Source organism: Pinus tabuliformis, chromosome 1_1 (genome assembly GCF_031772625.1).
Source record: "Pinus tabuliformis cultivar Carrire ecotype Pingquan chromosome 1_1, CPIR1, whole genome shotgun sequence".
Classification (NCBI taxonomy): Eukaryota; Viridiplantae; Streptophyta; class Pinopsida; order Pinales; family Pinaceae; genus Pinus; species Pinus tabuliformis.
The window spans coordinates 838,083,890-838,111,283 of record NC_142297.1 but is presented as its reverse complement, the minus strand read 5'-3'; the positions used below and the strand labels follow the sequence as shown (position 1 = coordinate 838,111,283).

The 27,394-nt window shown below is 38.9% G+C and overlaps 1 protein-coding gene and 1 long non-coding RNA gene across 2 annotated transcripts; one reads left to right on the top strand and one right to left on the bottom strand.

The window, feature by feature from the left end:
• Positions 1 to 1,319: 1,319 nt before the first annotated feature.
• On the bottom strand, positions 1,320 to 2,039 carry LOC149216749 (uncharacterized). The gene has a single exon (XM_089390056.1). It carries the CDS (start codon positions 2,037 to 2,039, stop codon positions 1,320 to 1,322), a length of 720 nt encoding a protein of 239 aa, XP_089246182.1.
• Positions 2,040 to 8,043: 6,004 nt separating this feature from the next.
• On the top strand, positions 8,044 to 24,897 carry LOC149216748 (uncharacterized). The gene is made up of 3 exons (XR_016251136.1): positions 8,044 to 8,347; positions 9,753 to 9,949; positions 23,933 to 24,897. It is a non-coding gene; the product is annotated as an uncharacterized LOC149216748 (long non-coding RNA).
• Positions 24,898 to 27,394: the final 2,497 nt, after the last annotated feature.

The window sequence follows — 27,394 nt, the reverse complement described above, 5'->3', positions numbered from 1 at the left end:
ATCGAAGATTTGTTCCTGTTGATAACTAATCTAGATGCTATCTGAAACTTATCAAGGATTTCATTTAGGAAATACCAGGTTGCCCTGCAGAGCATGGCAAAAATGAGGACATCGTCAACAAAGAGATTGTGTGATAGGAAAGTGTCCTTGCAGATCCTGATCGGCCGACATCTTCGTTCTGAAACAACTTTGTTGATCTGTAGGCTGAGAGAGTTCATTACCAAGATGAATAGCAGAGGGGAGAGGGGACAACCCTGACGAAGTCCCCTCTCCGCTAGGAAAAAAGATGATGGAATTCCATTTATAATGACTGAATATCTGACATTTTCCACACACGCCATTATCCAGTTGATGCCTTGTGATCTCAACCCAGTTTTTGCCAGCAAGATTCTTAAGAAGCCCCAGTCGACGCAATCATACGCTTTTTTCAAATCAATCTTTAGGATAGCCGCATCGATATTGTTTGACAACATTGAGAACAAACATTCCTGAGTCATGGCCACAGCATCCAATATGTTCCGGTCTTTTAAAAAAGCGTGTTGATCCCTTGTTATAAAGGAGTTAAGAACTGGCTTCATCCTTTCAGCTATAATTTTTGAAATGATTTTAAACAAAATATTACATAAAGAAATAGGTCTGTAGTCGTGAAAAGAGTCTGATCGATCCTTTTTCGGAATAAGAGCAATCAGCGTGGAAGATAAAGCACTGTGAATACTACCTGACATACGGGAGGCCTCCACCATCCCCAACAAATCCGCTTTAAACATGTCATAGAAGTGTGAGAAGAATTCGATTGGCCACCCATCTGGCCCGGGACTTTTATCCCTTTTGAAAGCTTTGATAGCAGCTTGGAGCTCCTCTTCCGTTACCGGCTTAAAAAAGTTTTCATTTGCTGCCTCGTCAAACATCTCTGGCATCAAGTCCACAACCCAGAAGATATCATTAATGTTACCCTGTTGCCTTCTATATTGATTCTGAAAGAACCTTGTTGCTTCTGCAGAGATTTCTTGCTGAGAGTAGAGGAAACCTCCATTGCCATCTTCGATCTTCCAGATAGAGTTTTTCCTTCTTCTGGCATTTGAAAAATTATGAAAATACTTCGAATTCCGGTCCCCTTCCTTGAGCCATATGGCTCTGCTCTTGAGCCTCCATGAGGCCTCTTCCTTTAGCAGCAGCATTTGTTTCTTTTTTTCCAGTTTTCTAATATGACTTTTTTGCTCAAAAGTCAGGCAGTCTGGGTTTGCTGAGTTGATAAAAATTTCCAATTCATTTTGGATGACTTTCAGCTCCTGTTTATCCTTCTTTTTCTTTCGGATTTTCTAGTCCTTTGTTACGGCCCTCTGACTTTGGATCTTTTCCCGAAAAGTCATGAGAAGGGCCATTTCAGATTCCTGTAGTTCCTTCCATTTTTTTAATATAGTTTCATTGAAGGATTGGTCTTCTAAAAAGATCCTGTTGAATTTGAAGGAATAACCAAGCCTATAATCCTTTCCACGCCATTCAAGGAAAATAGGCCTATGATCAGAGGTGAAATCATTCCCAATAAGAGAAAACGACATTCCCCATTTCGCAATGATGCTAGCATGAATGATAAAACGATCGATCCTCTTTGCAATGTAGGCTTGCCCCGTCCTACTGTTATCCCAAGTAGGCATCATTTTATCAGGCATGATATCCACTAAGTTCCTATTTAGAAATTCCTTTCGAAGTCTGTCAGCCAGAGGATCTTTTTTCCTGCAATTACCCCAGCACTCATCAGATCTTAAAGTCACATTTAAATCACCTGCTATCATCAACGATTCAATCTCAAGAATTTCCGAGGCAAACAACCTTTCCCAGAAAGGGAGTCTATTCCTGTAAGGAGCGTAAACATTCAGAATGTTGAAAACTAGAGCATGGCCCCTGATTGATGCCGAGATAAGGATTCCGGCGCAGCATTTAAAAGCTTTAGCCTTTATCCAGACTGGATCCCACAGGACTGCCAAACCTCCAGACAGACCATTTGCCTCAGTGGCAACCATAAACCAAGATGGAAACATTCTTCTAAAGAAAACTAAAGTTGCCCTACTTGAGTGCATGGTTTCCTGAATAAAGATAATTTTAGGATGAGCCGAAGAGAAAATTTCTTTTAGCGCCAAAAAATTTGGGGATGTGCCCAAACACCTGATATTCATTGAGACCATGAAAGTCTTTTAGAAGACTCTCCAGCCATACATGCTCTAAGAGGCTGAGATTCAGAGGAGTCCAAAATTGGAACTTCTACTAGGGATAAATTTGTAACACCAAAGTTAGAAACAATAGATCTTCCTCTGAAGTGACGACTACCACCCTTTTGTTTCTTTCTGACCATGATGTTCTTTGCTGAATTAGGGCTGATAGATGGATAGGGAGGGAAAGAAGGTTTATGGATGGTTAAAGGTTCAAGTTCCGAAGAATTTCTATGAAGAAAGAGATCTATATCACTATCAAATTTATTGACAGGCGATTCAGCAGGGGAGTTAAAAGGAGTTGGCGTAAGCAAAGGGTCCTTTCCTCTCGGCAAACCAGAAGGAGGTTTAACAGGAGAAGGAGAAGAAGAGGAAATCTGGATGGGATGAGAGCCTACCACAAAATCCCCTTGATTCATAGCAGGAGGAGAGGGCACTGATTTTTCCTCGATAGGCTCAGGAATAGGGGGACATCCAAAAGCGGCGAGTTGAGAGCATCAGGACGATCTTGAGAAATTTGCAGTGAGCTGAAGGGATCCGGATCCTGAAGATTTAAAGGATTCTTAGGATTGCTTACATCTTCAGAGGAGCGTTCAGATTCAGATTTTCTACCCTGTTTGAAAGAAAACTTCTTAGTCCTGCGATTGAAACGAAGACTGCAATTTTTGACGAGATGGTCGGTTTTGTGACACAAAGAGCATCTAAATGGTATGCCCCAGAAATCAAGCCTTTGGCTGATTTTGAAACCATCCCAGGTTATCTCGATATGATCCGGATAACCTCCTTTATATGGTTTTTCTATCAAAATCCACGCAATCCTTTTATCTTTCTCACCTCTACACCAGGGATCCACATAGATGAACTTACCGATGGAATTCCCAATCTCAGAAAGGGTTTCAATTGACCACAACTCCAGAGGCAAATTTGGAAGTTTCACCCAAATCATGCAATTTGACGGGGTATTATTTAATGGATCAAAGCCCATGTACCATCGAGATAGAGACAGAAAACTTCTACCGAAAACCCATGGCCTGTTGAGGATGATCTCTAAATCAGAAACTTTAAGAAAATGAAAAGAGAACCATTCCTTCATCAAGCGAGAAATGACAGGAGTATATCCAATCAGAGGAGACCATTTATCCGCCAACCATTTCCTCATATCCTCTTCATCCATTTCCGGGAATTGCCATTTCCCAATCAAAGCCAACTTTTGCAGACTGTCAATGCGCTCTGTTAAGACAACACTGTTCACGGAAATAGCCTTTGGAGGAGGGGCCGTTTTGACCAGATTCCTAGATTTATTAAAGTGCTGTGCATGGTCATGTGACCATCCTTTTCTAGAACGGTCCACATGGGCTTGATTAAGCTGATCGTGACAAGCAGGATTAACCATCATATTTTCCACCGTGGCTTGCCAACTGTTACAATTACTAGACTTCTCACGTGCTCTTTCAACCTCAATAGTAGCCTGAATGAGGGCTTGTGTGGCGGGTGAGTCAGACCCACCCGTCATATTAAATGAGGAACGAGCTCAGAAGAAGCCGGAAGATACTAGAGCAATGTTCGTATCTGGAAAAAATCCAGCCGTAGATCCTTTCTGTAACAAGTTGCCTGGATAGAATAACTGTTGAAGAGAGAAATTAAGAAACAACAGTACAGAAAGGAGTCCGATCCTTAGATCCTGTCAGAGACAAAGGATAAGGCTAGATAAGGGAATTAAAAGAGCATCTGAAGGAGGAACGTTGAAACCCGAGAATGGAAATCTCAAGGACGAGAGGGTAAATGCTATCGAATCCCAATTCAAATACTCACATGATGTGAGGGGTCAGGCAAGGATATTTCCTGCCGTCGATTTGACTTCTGAGAGGATGACAGGATTCCAATGTTGAGGAGCAGAGGAATTTTTGTACCTTGATAGTTCAGAGGGCTCATAAGTCTTAATGAGAGCTTTTAAGACATCCGAAAATATTTTTAAATTTTAAATTTTTATTATTATTATTATTTATTATTTATTTTTATTTATTTATTTATTTTTTTTTTCCGGAGAAAAGGATGCCGGAAATTCTGAATTCCGGAAAAGATCTATCAGGAGAGCCAGGAGAGCCGAGTAACAGACAAGGCAGGAAAAAACTATTCAGAAGGCTAGTTCTGACAGTCGATACAACAACAATAGATCTGAAAAATGCACCACCAACGACCTATTCTAACCCGGAAATCAGAACAGGGACTACATATGAATATAGACGCCTTTATCTTGTTAAGGAAAGATTTCAGCATATTTTCCAGCACTTCCAAAACAGGACATCAAGAGACCGAGCTTTGAGCTTATGAAAAAAGAGATTATGCTGAGAAACCTATCATCAAGCTACCATATTGAGCATAACCTCACGATTCCAAAGACAGACCGTGCATGATTAGATTTTACCAAAGACAGATAACCAAATACTGCCAAATAATTACTTCAATACCCAAAAACAACCAGAAACATCCTGCAAATAAAAACCATCTGATCTGGAGGAGGGACGATAGATACTGACCTTTATGGAAGCAGCGTCAGGAACACCGGGAGAGCACGACGAAAGAAACCATAACCGAGCGTCGAAGCAATAGAGATCGAAAACCGGGACGAAACCGAAAAAACCCGACCGGAAAGCGGAATGAAGCCCAGTCTCAGAGGGCAGGGAGCTTCAATTTTCAGAGAAAAAATTAAAAGCTACGTTACCTAGATCACCCACACAGGCAACTGTCCATAAGAGACCCAGACCCGGAGAGTACCCAGTACCCCGGCCGGGAGGCCGAAAGAGAAACCTAACTCCGCTCGCAGAGGACTTCTCTTAAAGGATGACAAAATGAAGTTACAAACCAAAGGATTTCTTACCAGGTGTCAGCCTGCATGCAGGGGGAGGACACGTCCATCCTACATGCCAAAAACTAAAAGCGTGTCCTGAAAACTATTAAGGTGGTCATGCAGGAAAAGGTGGCGCTAAACCTGGTTGGCTGTATCTGCAAGGTGGCTCTAACACCTGGTTGGTTGTATCTGCAAGGTGGATGGCTGAGCAGTCGGCCGCTCGCTGGTCGATGCTCTCCCGTGTTCCGACGCCTCCAGAGGAATTTCCAGGGAAAATGTATTCTTTATCGAGTAGAAGCATGTACATGCACTTGTCAATAGACAAATCCAGCATTCTGTGTCCTCTCGGATCTGCCAATTCAATGTCGAAAGGCATTTCACTTAGTGGACAATATCCTGCACTCAAATTTTCAGGATTGTTCAACTCCTTGACACCTTCTGGCAAATGATCTATTCCTGCATTAGTTATGTTCAGCGATGTCAACTATTTCAACTTTGCAACAGAGTCCGGCAAACTTTTCAAATTGTCACAAAAATTAAGTGAATTCCTGTAGGTTCGTCAGGTTACCGAGCGAAGCTGGTAGCACCTTCAACTCAAAAATTAAGTGCCAATTCCTGTAGGTTCGTTAGGTTACCAAGCGAAGCTGGCAGCACCTTCAACCTAGTATATTGCAATTTTAGGATTTTCAGAGACAGCTGATGTGTGACTTGGGGAGGCAATACCTCCATGTTTCCACACTGTGAAAAGTCTAGGCTTTCAAGAGTGCTGGTATCTCCAAGTATTCACCCGAAAGAGAGAAAAGGGGAAAATAGGTCACGTATAACTCCTCATAATTAGATGGATAAAAGCGGTCAGTTTCAATTTTCTTGAGCAATTTTGTAGTGTAGATCATAGTTACCAAGTTCGAATTTGATACCATAAAAATTCGAATGAAAAATTTTCAGTTTGAAAAAAAATGGATTTGCATAAACATTTTTTAAATAATATATTTTTGAAATATTTTTAGCTATCTTCTTTCTAATTTATTTTGAATTTTATATAACTTATAATTGTATATAATAAAAAACTTTAGAATCAAATCCACTCAAAAAAAATTACACTCGCCTTTTTCATCCAAACTATATACTCTTTTAAAATCCCTATGTTTTTTTCTTGATTTCAAAAATTTATTTATGTCAAATATTTATTTATTTAGAAAATTAATATTCAAATTTATTTTATAGAGAAATTAATGTCTTGTTTAAAAAAAAAGAAGAGATTTTCTCATTTAATTACTTCCATTTCCTTTTGTGCATTTCCCTCCAAACCATATACTCTTTTCAAAAACCTATATTCTTTCTTTGATTTCAAAAATTTATTAATGTAAAATCCTTCTCTATTTAGAAAATTAATATTCAAATTTATTTTATAGAAGAATCAACCTCTTGTTTTTGAAAAAAGAAATTTTCTAATTTAAATACTTCCATTTCCTTCTTTACCAGTGGAAAAAATCTAACCAGAAAATATACTTCTGTGCATTTCCCTCCAAACCATATGCTTTTTTCAAAAACCTATATTCTTTCTTTGATTTCAAAAATTTATTAATGTAAAATCTTTCTCTATTTAAAAAATTAATATTCAAATTTATTTTATAAAAAAACAACCTCTTGTTTTTGGAAAAAGAAAATTTCTAATTTAAATACTTTCATTTCCTTCTCTGTGAGTGGGCAAATAAGATTTAATAGCATCAATGCTCATAACTTTACAGCTTACCTTTGAAATAGAGAATTTTGATCATCACTCTTATTACTCATTTAACCTATAAAATCTAAGTAACCCATAAATTTGCTAATTTTTATGTTTTTCACTGGTTGCGTATTTTTTATGTTTTTAGGTGGGTGCATGCTATACCACAGCAATTTCTATTTTTCTATGCGTGCATGCCATATAACTCTACAACTTACCTTTGAAATAGAGAATTTTGATCATCACTCTTATTACTCATTTAACCTATAAAATCTAAGTAACCCATAAATTTGCTAATTTTTATGTTTTTAGCTGGTTGCGTGAGCAATTTTTTACAATTTTTTTATGTTTTTTGCTGGGTGCATGCTATACCGCAGCAATTTCTATTTTTCTATGCGTGCATGCCATACAACAACAATGTATTTATATACGGGAAGAATCTTTTGTCTTTCTCTGATGCCATACCGCAACAATTTTTGTTTTTCTCTTTATTGATGCCGTACTCTAACAATTTTTGTTTTACTCTGCAGCGTGCCATATTACAACAATTTTTGTTTTTCTCTGCAGCATGCCATACGACAACAACCTATTTCTGCTTGCAGTTGTCTATAAGGCGACTTTTTGAAAGCCTTTCCGGCGGGTTTTTCCGGTCAAAATCCGGCAGGAATTTATTGGAATCGCAAGTTTGATAGCTAGTTTCTGCACAATGAAAGCGTCCCAGGGGTTTTCGAGGGTGCTGAATCCAAATATGCAGTTAAAAAACCATCTTAACTGCAACAAATCAAGATTTAACCTCAATTTCTTCCGCCGGATTCCGTCACCAGAATCTCCAAAAAGTCGCATTATAGACAACTCCTTTGTGCTTTAGCGAATAAACTATCTGCGACCATTAACTATGCAAGGTAATGAACCATATATCCACCCAAATCGTTAACCACTTTTACACTATGAATTTTATCGAACTACTCGGTATTCGAATCGTACGGACGAATTTTCGTATTTTTAACCGTGATTCGGGCGTATTTGGTAACTATGGTGCAGATAGTGAAGAAAAGCCACCCAGATAATACGCAGAGTTCATAGCAAACGGTCATTTTTACTCGCCTCCACCGTAATTAGGAAACGAAGAAACAAACGGGCGAGGATAACGTAACGAACTCCCCAGTATAAATGTGCACACATGTCAGATACAAATGTGAACATATGTGGTGCACATATGTCAGACATAAATGTACACATGTCACTTGCAAATGAAAAAGGTAACAATGTTGTTCCGAGGCGGCAACACTGCAAAGTGAAAAAGTACCGTCTTATCTATATTATCTGTTCATAGTGTCAATCTGATTGAAATAATTGCAGAATAGTTTGGCCGAGTTGCAGAGCAATTTGAGTACTGACTGCTCTGTCACTTACTCATTTAAATCTGCAAATTCCTACTACACGTTTCAGCCTAGATAGTGCCCATAATCACACCGACTTTGCTTCTCCAATAGTCGCTACAGGAGGAGTTATTCTGACCTTTCACCAATTCCACCATCTTTTTCATCTTGGGAAACTCATCAAAAGGTAGGCGAATCGAAATCATATTTGTTGAATGTGAGATTATATCTGAGAAAGAAAATGTCATATTTTTCAGAGATTGTATTAAATTACATCCACAATGTGCATGTGATACAGAATACATTAGGGCAAAAATAAATTGAAGATTTGACTGAAAATTCAAAGAGTAGGGTTAACAGTCTTTTAGACGAGCTGAGTTTAAAAAGGAATTTCTCTTGTTTTTTCTTTTTTAATTAAATTTTATAATATAGATCTACATGTCAGAGTTCCAAGGGTATAGCTTCTCCAAGTGCCAGAGGTTTTGAGGTTTTTTTATTTATTTCTGAAACAACCCAGTAACTTGAAAAATCCTCGAAATTTTCTATTTCTGAAACAACCCAGTAACTTGAAAAATCCTCGAATGGCCTGTATGTATGACTTCTGTGACTTTTTTTTACTTCTCCAGCTTATGGGCACAATGAAAATTTCCAATATCTTATTAATAACTGTATAGATCTACATTTCAGAGTTCTCAGGGTTTAATTTTTCTAAGTGCCAGAGTTTTCCAGGGTTTTTGGTTTGTGAAACAACCCAGTATCTTGAAAAATGCTCGAATGCTCGAATTGTCTATATGTATGGCTTTTGTGAATTTTTTTTACTTGTCCAGGTTTAGGCCACAATGAAATTTTCTAGGTTGTTTTGAATATAATATACCAGTTCTGTGTATGATAAAAATGATTCTAAACCATCTATTTTCTGGTCAGGGTCAAGGCAAAACATGGGATAGAAATTTGAGATGCCTGGTATGGGTTCACCTCTCAGAGTTCCTACGGCATAGTTCCTCCATGCTCTACTAGTTTCCGAGGCTTTTGAAATGATTCAGAACCTTACAATTTCCTGAAACGGCTTGAATCGACGCCATCAGTAAATTTTCTTTACTTAATTGGATTCTGGGGACAGTGAGCTTTTCTGGGGACACGCTCTAGGTATTTTCAGGGCCTTTGAAGTGACAAAAAACCTTGAAAACTCGTTTGGATCTACGAATCTTCGCCTAATGTGAATTTTTTCCTTCATCTGCTTCCAATGAGAATGAATTTTCCTGAACAGTTTTGGATAACCCATATAATATGCCCTCCACCACCGGTGTCTTAGTTACCCATATAATATGCCCTTCACTCCCGGGTTTCTTAGTTTTCATACTGTACTGAATCCTTTTTCTTTTTCCATGGCCTTTTTTTTCAACTTCAATCCACCGTGTATCATGTGGAAAAGCATCGATATATTGTTAATTTGTTTGACCAGGCTAAATTGAATATATTCCCTCTTTTCTTAGAAAAATTCTTCATTGCCAAAATGCCGTTCTTAATCAGTTAAACGTGTTACATTTCACTTTCTTCTAATAGCGTTGTGAATTTGTCCATGTGATCTGCAGGGCTTCTTGTGATTCCAGACATTTTGGAAAGATTCGAAGCTGTTTCAATGAATGGAAATGAGGGGATGTATCTCTGGGAGGAAATGAATGGTTTAGGACAATATCTTCTTCAGCAACTTAAAGAAGCCACGCTGTTGAGAGTGGAAGCTTCTATAATGTGTTGCTGTCAGATTGACTCTTTCAAATTTATTTTCCAGGTGGGAGTACAGAACACTCTATTTTTATTCTTATTTGCAAAGAAAAGTGTACTTTAATGATATGTATGATGTAAAGGTGCACCCAAATACCAGATGTCAGCAGCTTGTATGAATTGTTTATAATTATGGGAAAAAGAGGTAGAATTATAAACATTGTTGAGACTTGTGAGACTTGTGATTATAAGGTAAAAGGGTATTAAAGAAAATATAAAAGGGTTTATATACCTTGGTTTTATAATTATATTTGCTTGGGTTTATAATACCTAGGACGTCTATAATTAAACACAAGGGTTGTACTTTTAATAATAGTAGTAATATCTTTGTTAGATTTTTTTTTTTATTATAGTAGTTGTTAGCACTCCAAGAAGCTCTCCTAGGTTGTAACTCGGAGATGCCTGGAAACATATAAATCTTCAATATCGTTCTTTGAATTATTGGAATGGATTGGGGTTTGGATCAAGTCAGATGACTGTTTCAACTATATTTTCACTCAAAACATGCATGAACACCCTCAGCTTGACAAGGCTTTCAACCACTAATGCTCAATAGTTTATAGATTCAATGAATAGATGGAGAATCCTGACTGTACCAGCAGATACATACATAAACACATATGAATGGCTAGCTACAGAAAGTAAATGAAGCTTACAAATCTAATTTATCAACATAGAGATAAAATGACAGTTATCTGGCATTCGACAGAGAAGAAAACATGAATAACCCATTCAAGTGCAAGCTTAGAACAGAGGGAAAGATGGCGATTGAACATATAACAACAAAAGAAGCTTGTATTACTGGAATGAAGATGAGACGCTGAGAGGAGTAGAGTCTCCACAGTCTCCAAAAGTTGAACCTCTGATACTTCTAACTTTCAGCGATTTATAGGCTTTTTACAATGCTCTCGGGCTCTCTGCGGCTCGAGGTGTCTTAATCTATCCCCTCTGGCTTCTAAATGCTTGATGCCATGATTAGACAGACATGAGCCAGAGGTCTCTTTTTCTAACAACACAGTAACCAAATTTTGGTAATTTTTCCACGCTGTCAGGTAGCTCGCTCGTGCCAGCGATGCTCCATGATCACTTTTGTTGGTTCGGTTGCATTGTGTTGTGGTTTTTTCCCTTTTCGGCCATCTGTCTCCCGGCCTCTCTCCTCTCGAATCCCTCTTCTAGCGTTAGCAATCATTGCTAAACACTTCTAAGGATGGTGGCCACCTGTACTGTAACAGAATGGGTCTTCGGGCCTTTGAAATCCTTTCAAATACCAAAAACGACTGTTTTCTGTTTTACACAGAGAAACACTGCAACACTGTGAAATTCCGCCAAAACTTTGTTCATTCCAGACTTCAAAAGTCCTTAAATACGGTTTATTCCTCTATCGGGTTCGTCATCGCTATTGCAAGTCGCTTCGGCCTTGCTCCTTTGTTAGGCCGATAGGCCTTCCTTTGAAACAGACTTTCGTCGTCCTTTTCGTTCTCAGGTTGACAATGGCGTCCATATTCGGCGGGCATCTGTCTTGATTTCTGTTTATTCTCAGCGCCGAGAACTTCCTGCTTTTCCTGCTTTCCGTCCGTTTGGTAGCATCTGTCCTGATTTCTGCTTATTCACAGTGTCGAGAACTTCCTTTTTGGTAGCATTATTGCTGGGTGGCATTATTGCTCAACACTCTCGAAAACCCAGTTATGCGGTCCCTGTTTTGCGGTGCACACATCCGTGGCTTGAAACCCTATTTTGCGATGCACGATCAACAAATTTGTGCTTTGGAAACCCTGTTCTGCTGTTTCCATGCTTCCATGACCTTACAACTTCCTGCTTTTTTTGCTTTCCGTCCGTTTGGTAGCATCTGTCCTGATTTCTGTTTATTCACAGCGCCGAGAATTTCCTGTTTGGTAGCATTATTGCTGGGTGGCATTATTGCTCAACACTCTCAAAAACCCAGTTATGCGGTCCCTGTTTTGCGGTTCACACATTCGTGGCTTGAAACCCCTGTTCTGCGATGCACAATCAACAAATTTGTGCTTTGGAAACCCTGTTCTGCGGTTTCCGTGCTTCCATGACCTTACCGACAACCTTCTTGGATCAAACTTCATTGACAAACAGACAGCCCTGTTTGACAATCTCACAAAGTATAGCAGTGTTCAAACTGACAGAGGAGCCTGGTTTGACAATCTCACGAAGGGAGCTGGAAATCGTGAGCCGGAGCTGTTGTTTAGAATACATCTGCACAACATCATTTCTTCCAGGTCAGGTCCTTTTTCAACTACTTTGTTTCCCTTTCCTTGCCATATCATCTCTCTCAGTCCTGTTTTGCTTCTTAGGGATTTGCTAGACGGACTGGCCTAATTTCCACTGTATAAAAGTTTGAACCATTCCAAAGATAAATCGAACCCTTGTTTTCACTGCTTGTATTCTCAGAAGCCCGGGTCCATTCTCTCCCTTTGCTTGGGCAATCACTCGGCTCTGTCCAAACACTGCCACTGTTTTTTGAAATTGAATTTGCGAAAATCAAAATAGACAGTTTGGCCATGCCGATTATGAAATACTAAATTGATAATGTAGATCACATTTGAAACTGGGCCGTTGAAATTTCCCTCTAGAGTACGCAAGGGAAAGTTTATATTAGCAGGGCATCGTGAGAATCTGAGATTACCAGCATATGCACGCACATAACACAGCCTGAAAATCTGAGTTTACCGGGGTATGCACACACATAGCATTCATGTATATTCGTAAATTTTATCCATTTATTTTGGCGAAATTGAAAGACATTTGACTTCTCCCATCTATAATTTCCCACCCTGTAATACTTGAGATTGAAAGAGATTCAGACAAAGAAATATAGCATTACCTTGGTTCTGTCATCGATCCAATTGGGATGACATAGAGCGAAATACAACTCTTTCTTGGAACAAATTTCTAAAGTCGAATCCATCTATGCAAGAAGGTGGGGAAGAATCTTGTCCCACACAGAGTCTGAATTGCCGGCCGAACTGAATGTCTGATTGACAACAAACATCTCTAGGTGTGGTGATATGCAGCTCTCTAGCAAATCCCCCATTGTTATCGTCATACCTTTCTTGCTCTCCTCCATCAACTAGGTTAGATTACAATAACAAGATATCAGAGTAGTTTCTTTGTTCGGATTCACTTCCTCACTCTTCTCTACCCAATGTGAGGCCAACTCTTCTCTACCAGAGTAGTTTCTTTGTTCGGACTTGTACCAGAAGAAGTTTTTATAGTATTCTCTCCTTCTGATTTATTGATAAATTCATAATTAAATTCATGTTCATTCATGTTCATCTCCTTAAGGCTGATCTGAAAAGGTTAGCTTCCAGGCCACGGTATAAATTCATGCTTATCTATTTCATAGACTTAAAATGCATGTCCAGGTAAATTGACGATTGTCTCTTTATAAGATCTAGGAATGTTTGCTCACAGTCTATTGACCTTCTCACGTTCAATAAAATGCTTTTTCATCTGAAAGAGCTTAATGCAGGCTGCAGCTGTTAATTGTGCATGCAAATTTAACTTATATTAAGCTAACCTTATTCTTACCACAAACCAACTTTGTATACCCATATTTAATAGGCAAAATTGGAGCAAAACAGGTGGACTGTAAGTTGGAGGTTAAATTCAAGAGGAAATTACGTTTGCTGCAAGCACTTTTTGAAAGTGTGGAAGTGTTTCACTCATTATGGCCCAGCCTGGTCGATTTTATTGCCTATATTAGCTTTTTATTCTGAGGATCCATGTTTACAGATTATTTGAATGAGTAATTATACAGAAGGCAAATGGCTGGCATACAGATCAAAAGACAAATTGCTCTGGCATACCAAAAAAATGCTGTCACTTTCATTTTCATTTTATTTGGAGTTATTGTACTTCAGAGCTAAGAACTTCCTTCAACAACATACCTTCTGCAACACGACTTTCCTTCAACAACATGCCTTGTGCAACATGACTTTCCTTCAACAACATTCCTTGTGCAACATGACTTCTCTTCAACAACTTATGCTATGAGACAATCTTCTATACAGTTTCTTTGTGTTAAACTTGCTCTTTTTTTGCACAAAAACAGTTAAAATTTATATTCTAAAAAACTGTGGCTAAACCATAAGCGTAGGTTTACAAGAGATATATAGTTTTAGGCAGACATACCCTAGAGTGCACAAACAAGTATAAATTATCCAAAAAATATTGTGGAGGCCTATCCATGTCATTCTACTCTGAGTTTTGCATGTGTGCTGCTTAAGAAACTGACATACTAACAATACTATTAGACAAAACATGGTATGAGCACACATTTTCAGAGAAAACTTTGATTGTGCACACCTAAGGATAGGTAGGAGGCAAGGTCATTCAAAGCCCTTCCTTGCAGTCCATGAAATTACATGGGTTGGTAAGGCTAAAATTATATCGAAACTGCCCACATTTTTTCCCCTTGCACATCATACTCCATTTGCCTCTTGGTAACTTTGTACGAAAAGAAAATGGGAATTGAATTACTCCTCTTTCTGCAGATCGTTGCATTTAGATGGGTTGGTCAGGCTGCAAATAAATAGAAACTGCCCATGATAGTCTGCAGTCTGGCCACAGTTGTGCGATTGATGGAATCTGATTGTTGTCATGGTCTGGATGCTGTTTTCAGGGTCCTGTTTCTGACAAGAGGGAGGACCCATATAGCTGTTATTACAAACATGAGCTTGGCCCCAGATAGTTCTTCTAGATGCCTGGACTGAAGGAATGTGTGAACTTTCAGATTCAATAGCTATACATAGTGTTTGAATAGCGTGTTCGTTATATGCAATGGCTGCTATTCAACATATGTTTAATGAAAGTGATTCCCTATAATGTGCAAAAATGCACAAGCACAGTGAGTACACCCGAATATAGCATATTAAAACAAAAAAAAATTGTGCATTGTTCAGAAAATAGTTAATATATCATGAATTATGCACAAGATTCACAAAAGAAGCACACTGCTTCCAAGTGATGGGTCTCACACTGCCTGCCCTAAGTGTGGGCACTTTATATCGATGCCTTCAAGGCCTACTAATACGAACCACTTATAAAAAATTATTACAAAGCCATAAGGAGTCCAATCAGCCTTTAAAAAGGGTATGCAAAGGGTAAATTAAGTGAGCGAAATACATGGCAATTGCCTTGATTGAACCACATCTCTTAATGGGTAGGATCAGTATTAGGGATGGCTGGCAAATGTTCCTATTTCATTGATGTTTTGACGGTACTGTAAGACTATAAGGATCTTTGAGTCGCTTGAGGTACTTCCTAATTTGCACAATATGTACCTGGTCACTAATTTATATTCTAAAAAACTGTGGCTAAACCATAAGCATATGTTTACAAGAAATATATGGTTTTAGGCAGACATACCCTAGAGTGCACAGACAAGTATAAATTATCCAAAAAATATTGTGGAGGTCTATCCATGTCATTCTACTCTGAATTCTGCATGTGTGCTGCGTAAGAAACTGACATACTAACAATACTATTAGACAAAACATGGTGTGAGCACACATTTTCAGAGAAAATTTTGATTGTGCACACCTAAGGATAGGTAGGAGGCGAGGTCATTCAAAGCCCTTCCTTGCAGTCCATGAAATTACATGGGTTGGTAAGTCTAAAATTATATCGAAACTGCCCACATTCTTTCCCCTTGCACATCATACTCCATTTGCCTCTTTGTAACTTTGTACGAAAAGAAAATGGGAATTGAATTACTCCTCTTTTTGCAGATCGTTGCATTTAGATGGGTTGGTCAGGCTGCAAATAAATAGAAACTGCCCATGATAGTCTGCAATCTGGCCACAGTTGTGTGACTGATGGAATCTGATTGTTGTTATGGTCTGGATGTTGTTTTCAGGGTCCTGTTTCTGACAAGAGGGAGGACCCAGATAGCTCTTATTACAAACATGAGCTTGGCCCCAGATAGTTCTTCTATATGCCTGGACTGAAGGAATGTGTGAACTTTCAGGTTCAATAGCTATACATAGTGTTTGAATAGCGTGTTCGTTATATGCAATGGCTGCTATTCAACATATGTTTAATGAAAGTGATTCCCTATAATGTGCAAAAATGCACAAGCACAGTGAGTACACCCGAATATAGCATATTAAAAAGAAAAAATTGTGCATTGTTCATAAAATAGTTAATATATCATGAATTATGCACAAGATTCACAAAAGAAGCACACTGCTTCCAAGTGATGGGTCTCACACTGCCTGCCCTAAGTGTGGGCACTTTATATCGATGCCTCCAAGGCCTACTAATACGAACCACTTATAAAAAATTATTACAAAGCCATAAGGAGTCCAATCAGCCTCTAAAAAGGGTCTGCAAAGGGTAAATTAAGTGAGCGAAATACATGGCAATTGCCTTGATTGAACCACGTCTCTTAATGTGTAGGATCAGTATTAGGAATGGCTGGGAAATGTTCCTATTTCATTGATGTTTTGACGGTACTGTAAGACTATAAGGATCTTTGAGTCGCTTGAGGTACTTCCGAATTTGCACAATATGTACCTTGTCACTGAATCAAATAACAAGCATTTTGTTAATGTGGTCTACCTCGGGTGGTTAATATGAGAGGTTATTCTCCTCTCCGTGTAGGTTGTGCCCTTATTATTGTTTCACCATCAAAAGTTAGCCTTGTTAGATTAGATTCCGCATTCATATCACATCTTCTTTGACTAGAATTTTGTGTTGTGGTGAAACTGATGAATTGCAGGTACTCCTATCACGGGAAAAAGAAACCTCCTGTTAATATTATGGAGACAACCTTGACAACGAATGCCATTCCTCTATTGCTGAATGGTTGCACCGAGATTCAACCATTACTTCAGATAATCGATGTTGGTTCTGTTACCTCATTAAAAACAACATCCTCGCACTTCCACATTACTCTATCTGATGGAACACATCAACATAAGACTTTGCTACCATCCGCATATGGCCCACAAGTTGTATCTGGAGACATCCAAATTGGCTCAATAATTCTGCTTAAAAAAGCAGCTTGCACAGTGCTCCAAAACTCCTCGTAAGGCCCACCATTTGAAATCACCCTCTTTTACTTTTTCCCTTATAAACACTTTTTGCATTAAAAGAAGGAAAATGGAATCTTCATTAATTCATTTCTCATTTGTTTACATAAGGTCCATCGGAGTGGTTGAGCTTGAAGTTGTGATGCGCTCAGCAGCATTGATGAAAGACGCATCGACGCTACAACATGCACAGGCGGGTTCATCCCAATTTAGCTCTTCGTCAACTGAAGATACCTTGCCCTCTGTAGTTACTCCACCAACTATGGCAACAACTACAACAATTCCATTCATGGCACTCAACCCTTACCGAAAATATTGGTCAATCCAAGGTAGGGCATCTGCAAAAACATCATTGAAGGCGTACAACAATGTGCGAGGCTCAGGAAAAGTTTTTGGATTTGACCTTATCAACTGTGATAAGGAAGAGATCCACCTTTCTGCATTTGCCGAACTGGCCGAATCTCTTTACAATCTAATTCAAGTTGGGCAACTATACATTGTTTCAAATGGCACAGTGAGAGAAGCAAATCCAAACTACAACCACCTCAAGAACAAATGGGAAATTTACTTGTTTGCTGCTTCCACTATCAATCCATGTCCCACAGATGATCCAACGTTTCCTTACCAGAGCTTTCACTTCAAGACTATTGCTGAAATAAAAAGTGCAACTCCAAATACGAATGTGGATGTCATTGGTGTTGTTACCTCCACTTCACCTGCATCAACAATTCGACGAAAAGATGGAAGTGAAACATTAAGGAAAACACTCATATTAAAGGACAAGTCGGGTTTTAGCATTGATGTAACATTATGGGGAGACCATTGTGACTATATAGGACAAAATCTTTCTGAATTCTACTCTTTCGACAACCCACCAATCCTTGCAATCAAAGGAGGTCGCGTATCTGAATTTAATGGCACCACAATAGGGACGATACCAACAAGCACTCTCACAATAAATCCACAAGTTGAAGAAACTCACCAACTACATGCATGGTTCCGTGAAACAGGCTATAGCTCTTCTTCTCCATCTTTGAGTAGAACCTATGGTGTTGCTTCGAAACGTGCCCTACCACGAAAGACGTTTCATGAAATTGCTGGCATGCAGCCCTCCGATAAAGCAATTTGGGTTTCAGTTCGAGCAACAATTACTGCTCTTCATATGGACGACTTCTACTTTCTAGCATGTCCATTAGATTTCAATGGAAAACAATGCATGAAGAAGGTTGTGGAGCATTCTAACAATCTTTGGCATTGTACAAAATGTAACGGTGACTTCCCAGAATGTGACTACTGTTACAAACTTAAAATTGAGCTACATGACCACACCGGGAATCTACAGAACGTCACAGTTTTCAATGATGCAGGGAACGAGCTCATGGGCATCACGGCAAAAGACCTGTTCCTGCTTTCTATCGAATCAATTGATCTGCAGGAAATTTGTGGCCGAATTTCAAGGCACCGCTTCCAGCTAACTCTTTCCATTAAAGCAGATTACTTCAACAGTGTTCAACGCTTGCAACCAATACTGATCAATTCAGAAGAAATTCAATATGCCTCTGCATGCAAGGAAGCACTCATTGACATTCAAGCAATGTCCCTTCAAAACGACCTATTGTTCACCGCCTTTGAGCTGTTTCTTAGGGTTTCTTCTACCACGCCTGTTTGTACATAAACAAACATTTCCACACAACTAATTGTCTCATCTTGTTGTAAATTACACACCCATGTTATTATGATGCAACCTATAGCTTTCACTGCAAATACTCTCTTCCAGTCATTCCAAAATATGTATGTTTGCCATTTACATTTTACATAATATAGATATCAACATTTGTAAAGAGTTACTACATATGTTTCTAGTTCGTTGTCTACATGCTATACATTGATCTCTTGCTTGCTAAGCTATTCATTTTATCGCTCAAACATGTCAAACAAAAAAAAAATTGAAGAAGAAGGAACGAAATATTTTTAATCTTGTTTCTCTCCTCTCAATGATAGATGCCGAAATAACATATGATTTCATAGCATTCCTAATTGCATGTTTTTCCTTCTACCTAAGCTACCTACCTTCACCGATGTTGAAATAAAAAAATATTAATTCTATGTTCAAAATATAATGTTTTAATTTCACAATGGATTTACACCCAGTAAAATGAGATACCAAACATGCACTACTTGTTTACGAAAACTAACAATTATTACTTGTACTTGTTTAGATATGCCAACAGACAATCAAATTGCCGCCAAAAACAAGCGGCGGCGTATTCTTTATGCACAACAAAAGGATCGAATAAATGCACACCGTCGACTACCTTATGAAAACCACAACAACCCTACTACTTCCTCTACATCCCTTCCCACCTCAAATGCTCTCCCACCTATACAAACCAACCCACCGCACATTCATCAAATCAAATATAACCCTCCCCTTAATGAAGAACACCGTCGCTTTCGAGAAAGGATTGATGGACTTTCTACCTTGCATGTTTGCACAATATGCAAGGAAGCATACCCAGGAATGAAAACAAAGCTTTTCCACAGTAGACTCTCTTGTTTTCGTTGTGCATCATCTAAATCTACCAATCTTTTTTTGAACTAAACAACATGGACCCTGGAGAACAACCCTATGTCCTTCACCAATTAACACAAGTCGAAGAAATGCTCATCGCACGTGTCAACCCCATTCTACAAGTCACTCATTCCCGTGGTGGTCAATACAAATATAGTGGCCATACAATTAGCTTCCCTCAAGACATCACCACTATCGCCAAATACTTACCCCGAATGTTGTCTGACTTAGACATCCTCATTGTGAAAAGGCAAAATCCAACTGAAAAGGCTTACGAATTCTTCGTTTGCAAATCACGTGTCCTTGCAGCCCTTGAATACAAAATAAAATATGACCCTTACTACTGTGATGTTCAATTCAATTCATCTGTAATTTCTGCGCTGCCAGATCACCCTACAGACATTTCTTCTCTTCTCCACAGTGTAACCACCTCCTCTTTTGAAACCCATCAAACCACTACTGATTCTACTTATAATCCTGATGTCATGCTACCTCCATTAGAAATCCAACCCTCTTCTTTCATTCCAGTACTCCCAAATTCATGTAGTGAGCGTGAACACATTTGTAACTATTTGCACTTGACCCATTCAAATTCAACAAGCTCTATCGATTGGCCCCCAATATCTTTAACTGCTATAAATGAATACAACACCATCAACCTCTTTGCCATGGCATTCCCCACACTCTTCCCTACAGGCATCGCAATGATCATGCAACCAAGACTTACAAAAGTTGAAATGCATGAATATGCTTTACACTTGCTGCACTACCATGATAACCGCTTTGGCCAACACCCAAGATTCCACTACTATCTTTATAACATTCTAATGCGCCACCGTAGCCAAGCAACAACTAGTGTTTTCGTGAAGAAGTACATTGAGAACAACTTGCCAACAACGGTTTCAGACCTACGCCAGTGTCTTCATGACTCTCCAGGTTCAAGATTACTAGAGCAAATAATGCGGTTCGGTTCAGCTCTACGAGGAACACGGTCTTTCTGGAACAAACGACGATCTGAGCTGACTGACATGATCACCCAAATAGGAAGCCCAACATTCTTCTTCACTCTCAGCGCAGCTGATACTAAATGGCATGACTTGCACACGATCATGCCCACCAGTGTTCCTTCCAATTCAATCAACCCCTTCCAATGGCAAATCCAAAACATAATAAAAAACCCACATCTAACAGCCCAATATATGCATTGTAGATTTACAATTTTCCTTGAAGAAATCCTGCAAAAAGGCCTCCATGCAACCGACTACTGGTGCAGGTATTATTTAATATCCATTTCCCTCTACATTAATTTTATACATTGCATATATATGTATTAACCAAATGTAACCTTCATATTATATTCAGATACGAATGGCAACATAGAGGATCCGCACACATTCATGGCTTCCTCTGGCTACAAAATGCACCAGATATGGACACACTTGATTGGGACAATGCATTAGAAGTTGCTAATGCACAGAAATTTTTTGACCACTACGTAACTGCTTGGAATCCACGTCAGGCAGAACATCGAAATATTCCGCTTCACCAGTCAACAATTCATAGCCCATGTCTCCTTGACACAGCAGCAATATTCGCGTCCAATCAGTTTGAAGACTATATAGAGCTCGTCAACTGCGTTCAACGTCATACAAAGTGTCATGAATCTTCTTGTCTTCGTAAGAAAGACAATGTGCTTAGCTGCCGATATGGAGTACCGTGGGAATTGAATTCCACTTCTTCGCTTTTCATTGATGATAAAGGTCATAAAACCTATGTCCCAGCTCGCAATGATGAAAGATTGAATATTCACAATGCCGATCTACTCTCTATTTGGAGAGCAAATGTTGATTGCCAACCAGTCCTTTCTCGCCATGCTGTATTGAAATATATTTCAAAGTATGCAACAAAAACAGAGACAAGATCTGAGAGCTACCGTCAAATGCTATCACGGCTATCACAAAGTGCCCTTCCAGAAGCACCTACTGGTGCTGTCATCCGAAAACTCCTTACAGAAACCATTGCAGATAGAGACATTGGTGCACAAGAAATATGCCATATGTTACAAAAGCTACCTCTCTCTCTTTGCAGCCGTACATTCCGTTCTTTGAATGTCAACAGGGTTGTTTTCAAACGTGTTTCACAAGATACTGAAAATCCTGGTTCGACACCAAACTTTATCGTTGCATATATGAACAGGCCTGCCTCACTAGAACCCCTGCCCCTCCTTGAAGCTGCTCGCTCGTGGTCATATTCTGCCCAACGGAGAAACAACCAATGGAAACACATATTCCCCCCAATGATTGTACATGTCTTGCCCCGTTACAATGTCATTCCTTCCTCTGCTTCCCCTTCTTATGCCACCTTCTGCTGGAGTGAATTACTCTTGTATTTCCCCTTCCGAACACTCCCTGATGATATTGGTTCAACTGATGCAGAAATTATTGCACACTAGGAACAAAAAAAGGGTACATATACACCATGGCATGTCCATCGAGAAACCTAGAACCCACAAAGCCCACCTACTGAAGATCAAACTACCCCACACCCCCCCCTGATTCCATGCAGATGAATGAATGGCAAATCCTCTCTCAACTACACCCAGGTTACAATATTGCAATTGATGACCTCGACATTATTGGTTACCGCGACTTCGATGTCAACCACAATTGGTCACAAAATACTCTCCCTCCCCGTTTGCAAGAAACTGCCATAAACTTCATTGAATTCAACCGCTCAACCATTCAAAACCAACATCATTCTTTTTCCAACCTTCCCCATGATCATACATTATCCCCTACCCAAAACATAGCTTTTACCGCTGTTTTTTCGCACTTCAAAACCCCTTCGCCAAAACCCCCACGCAAAATCATCATACAAGGAACAGATGGCACAGGAAAATCCCATTTGATTAAATGTCTGCACCAAGCATTTGTGGAAAACTCACCAGCAAACAAAAACCCTTTATTGTTACTTGCACCAACCGGCGTTGCAGCTTTCAACATAAATGCCCTCACAATTCACTCTGCCCTTCGTATCCCTATCCAGACAATGCATCCTCTCGAAGGCCAACCGCTCCTACACCTGCAAGAGCAACTCCGTCATGTAGAATACATCCTCATTGATGAAATGAGCTTTATTGGTTCAAAAATGCTTTCTCGCATTGACGATCGTCTAAGAGAGGCATTCCCTCTTCATCGGAATGCACCATTTGGTAATCGCTCAATTATCCTTGTCGGAGATTTAGGCCAACTACCACCTGTAAAAGACATTCCTTTATACGCTGGGACATCACGTGGCACTGCACTTTGGCGCAGCTTCGACATATTCATAACATTTCAACCGTTTTCCGTCAACAAGGAGCTAGCCCGTCCTAGGTTGCTTTCCGGCAAATACTTGCAAATCTTAGGAATGGAATATCTACACTTGAAGATTGACAACACCTAATGTCAAGAACAAGTTCGTCTCTTACACATGAAGAGAAATGCACATTCGAAGAATCCATGCACCTATTCGCAACAAACAACGCAGTTGTTTTGCATAATAAGAAAATGCTTAAAAAATTGAACATCCCAGTAGCGCTTTGCTCTGCGGAACAACAAAGGCAGAAAACTCCTGCTACAACAGAAGATGAGCATCTGCCTGCAAAGGTGTTCTTATGCAATGAACAAAAAGTTATGCTCACTAGCAACTTATGGGTACATGCAGGCCTCGTCAATGGCGCACTTGGGAAGGTCATCTCAATATTTTATTCAATTGGCTCAAAGCCCCCAGAATTACCATCCTTTGTGGTTGTTGACTTTAGACAATACAGAGGAACACCGTGGGACATTTCACACCCAACATATGTACCCATTTCTCCCATCACAAGGGGTACACGCCGTCAGATACCACTTCAAATGGCATGGGCTTTAACGATACACAAGTCACAAGGAATGACATTAGACAAAGCAACAGTGGACATCGGCACCAGAGAATGCCAAGGGCTAACATTCACTGCAATTTCAAGAGTGTGGTCACTAGCAGACATACACATCAATCCAGCATTCCCGTTTTCACGCATTGCACAAATGCACAAGAATCCATATCTTAAGCGTAAACAGCAAGAGGAATCATTCCTTGCATCAAAATCTATTCAGGATAATACACTTTAGCCAATCGTACAACCTGTCTTCCAGAATTACCCACATGGTAAACACCACTCACTACATAACCAAGTTTCACATAGATTTGCTTGCTATTACATTTAGTTTCATATGATTTTATACTCGTTTGGAATCGTTTAATTTATTTTGAATATTCAAACAAAATCGTCAAACATATTCAATGTCACTTACAATGTTTTGGATGGCAACAGGTATGGATACATGCTACCTACGAAGGTGCTACCTACGAAGGTTGTATGAGTGTTGCGAAGAAATTCAGCAACAAGAACTTACATTACAAGATATGCAGACAAGGATCTTGCCACAACAATCATTGCCACTTTACCGTTTGCGCCCAGCCATTAAGTTGTTAAAGAAAATAAGGAAAATACTTAAGATAACAATTCACATCCATGAAAGGGATGCACACAGGCAAATGCGCCATCATGCTACCTACGAAGGTTGTATGAGTGTTGCGAAGAAATTCAGCAACAGGAACTTACGTTACAAGATATGCAGACAAGGATCTTGCCACAACAATCATTGCCACTTTACCGTTTGCGCCCAGCCATTAAGTTGTTAAAGAAAATAAGGAAAATACTTAAGATAATGATTCACATCCATGAAAGGGATGCACACAAGCAAATGCGCCATCAATTGCAGGAACAACTCGCACAATATGGCACCACAATAAACACTAACTGGTGTTGCCGATGCCATGGCCCATCATGCATATATGATTAGCTGCTCATTCTCAATTACATCTCTATATGATAGAATGCTTTTATTCTACATATGTTTAGAGGCCAATGAATACTTTCATTGTATATATGTTTAGTTATAACTTACCAAACACATCTCTATGTGTAGAGTGACTTATCTCTATATGATAGAATGCTTTTATTCTACATATGTTTAGAGGCCAATGAATACTTTCATTGTATATATGTTTAGTTATAACTTACCAAACACATCTCTATGTGTAGAGTGACTTTTCTCTGTCGACTTTAGGGTTTTTAGATTATTATGGATGTTGAGCATTTTAGCTCTGGCCGGAACCAAACTCTGTTGTTTTGTTCTCGTTTTTGTTAAGATCCATTTATGCAATTCATGGAATTACAGTGTTTAAATTTCTCTTCATAATTTACAGTGGTTATATTCTCCACTGAGTTTTGTATGGCTGTGAATGTAATCAGTAAATAGGTTGGGCGGTATCCTTTTCCTGTACTGTTGGTTTAACAGGTTACTTGTAGTATACATATATGCATTTTGGTATTTTATGGCTAAACACTTGGTTTGAAATAGTTCTGCAATCAAATCTTTTCCTGTACTGTTGGTTTAACAGGTTACTTGTAGTATACATATATGCATTTTGGTATTTTAGGGCTAAACACTTGGTTTGAAATAGTTCTGCAATCAAATCTTGCATGTTGGGCATGTAAATAATTCCATTTTTGAAATCACAAAGGATGATCCAGTTTTATGTTGCCTTCCCATGTCATGACTGGCTGCTTCATCATCCCCAAGAATTTTTAGCAGATGGCAATGCATCTCAATGTGCTCTGGAAATCTTGTCTGTGCAACGAATATGCATACAGTTTTTAGACTAGATCAAGAGCCTACTACAGACCAATACCCTACTTTTACGTTGTATCATTTTAGTTTACACACGCATTAATCATAATAACTATGGTGTACCTTGTGTCAAACTCTTAAACTTGTTTCCAGAAGTGGAGCCCAGAAAAACTCCACAGAAGCATCATAATCCTTTTAAGAAAAAGAAGATTGTAAGACTTCATTACTCACCATATAATCAAATGCACAACTATCCATGGAAACTACATTTATCAGCTTACCAGGGCCTTGAATATTGAAGCTTGTTGACTAACAGTTTTCTTATTGCTAGGAAACACTGCTTGAAGCATGCAGACCATGGATTCCCATTGGTTTTAACTTATTGAGTCTCCAACAAACATTAATCGCTTTCCTCTTAACCGCTCTAGCAGATTTTTGGCATTGAAAGTGAAACACCATATACAGAAAAGTCCAAATCCTTTTATTCTCATATACAATATCACCCTGTTTTTTATCCATTTATTTTCATATGTTCCACCAAGTTTCTGGGACGTCAGGACATGGGAATATGTCTGGGGGACATCACAGCATATATAGAAAAGTCCAAATCCTTTTATTCTCATATACAATATCACCCTGTTTTTTATCCATTTATTTTCATATGTTCCACCAAGTTTCTGGGACATGGGAATATGTCTTTTATCCATTTATTTTCATATGTTCCACCAAGTTATTTTCATATGTTCCACCAAGTTTCTGGGACGTCAGGACATGGGAATATGTCTGGGGACATCACAGCATATATAGAAAAGTCCAAATCCTTTTATTCTCATATACAATATCACCCTGTTTTTTATCCATTTATTTTCATATGTTCCACCAAGTTTCTGGGACATGGGAATATGTCTTTTATCCATTTATTTTCATATGTTCCACCAAGTTTCTGGGACGTCAGGACATGGGAATATGTCTGGGGACATGTGGCGATTCCCTCAAAATTTAGGAAACTCACGGGTGGTATCGGAGTGCCCGAAATAGGGTTCTCATCCCAGATACTAAATATATGAAAAATTAAATTATTCAATTGATAAAATATAAAAACAACAGAGCACCATTGTATTAAGTTATCAATCACCATGGCAAAGCCATTGACAACATCCTTTATGAGAAGTCTTTTGGAGTGTCTGGTAGAGTTATTTATCAGAAGACTTTTCTTTTCGTGAGTGAAAATGTTTTAACTTCTATATACCGTCCTAGACAAAGTAGATGTTTAGTATGAATGCGGAGTCATTATTTGGACCTGTGAACTTTATTTTATTTGAAGTATTCAATTGGTTAGTATGAATGCGTAGTCATTCTTTGGATGGGTGAACTTTATTTTATTGGAAGTATTCATATTCCTTTTATAGGTTATTAGACCATAGTATGTGTTGGGCTGCGTTTTTATTTTTAGATATTGTAGTTTGTGTCTGATGGATGCACTTAAACACTATGTTGTTGGAAGTTCTATTTTGGTATAAGCACATTCAGGACATATTAATTCATTCAAAATTCCATTACGGGATTAACTATTTTAGTATTTATATGCCAAAGAGAACTCAGGTAGAAGGGCAGTAGGAACTGTAGTCAGCATACGGACAAAGAAAACAATCATATGTCATTCAGGACATATTCATTCATCCAAAATTCCATTGCAGGATCAACTATTTCTGTGTCACAGAGAACTCAGTTTGGAGGGGAATAGGAACTTTAGTCAGTGTAAGAATTAAAATGATTATATTGCATCTACTACAACTAGGATGATTGGGGTTGAGGTTGGGGCTTCATTTACCATTCTTACTCATTAGGTCTAAGCAGCTATTATCAAGGTCTCTATCAGATTGCTTTCAAAAGTGCATTTTTGAAAGAGAATCTTGGATCTGTCAAAGGAGGAGGTACAAAGCTAGATGGACCAACGCTAAGGGGATTCAAGGGTCCATACACAAGGGCACCCATTGGGTCCATCTTTATCTTAGAGGTATGTAGGGGATGGGTTCCCAATAGCAGTGATTAATGTAGAGGTTACAAAGCTTGATGACACAAAAGAACCAAACAACATC

Excerpts from the sequence above, each read along its gene's own strand:
- LOC149216749 (XM_089390056.1), bottom strand. The coding sequence starts at position 2,039 with ATGTTTCCATCTTGGTTTATGGTTGCCACTGAGGCAAATGGTCTGTCT.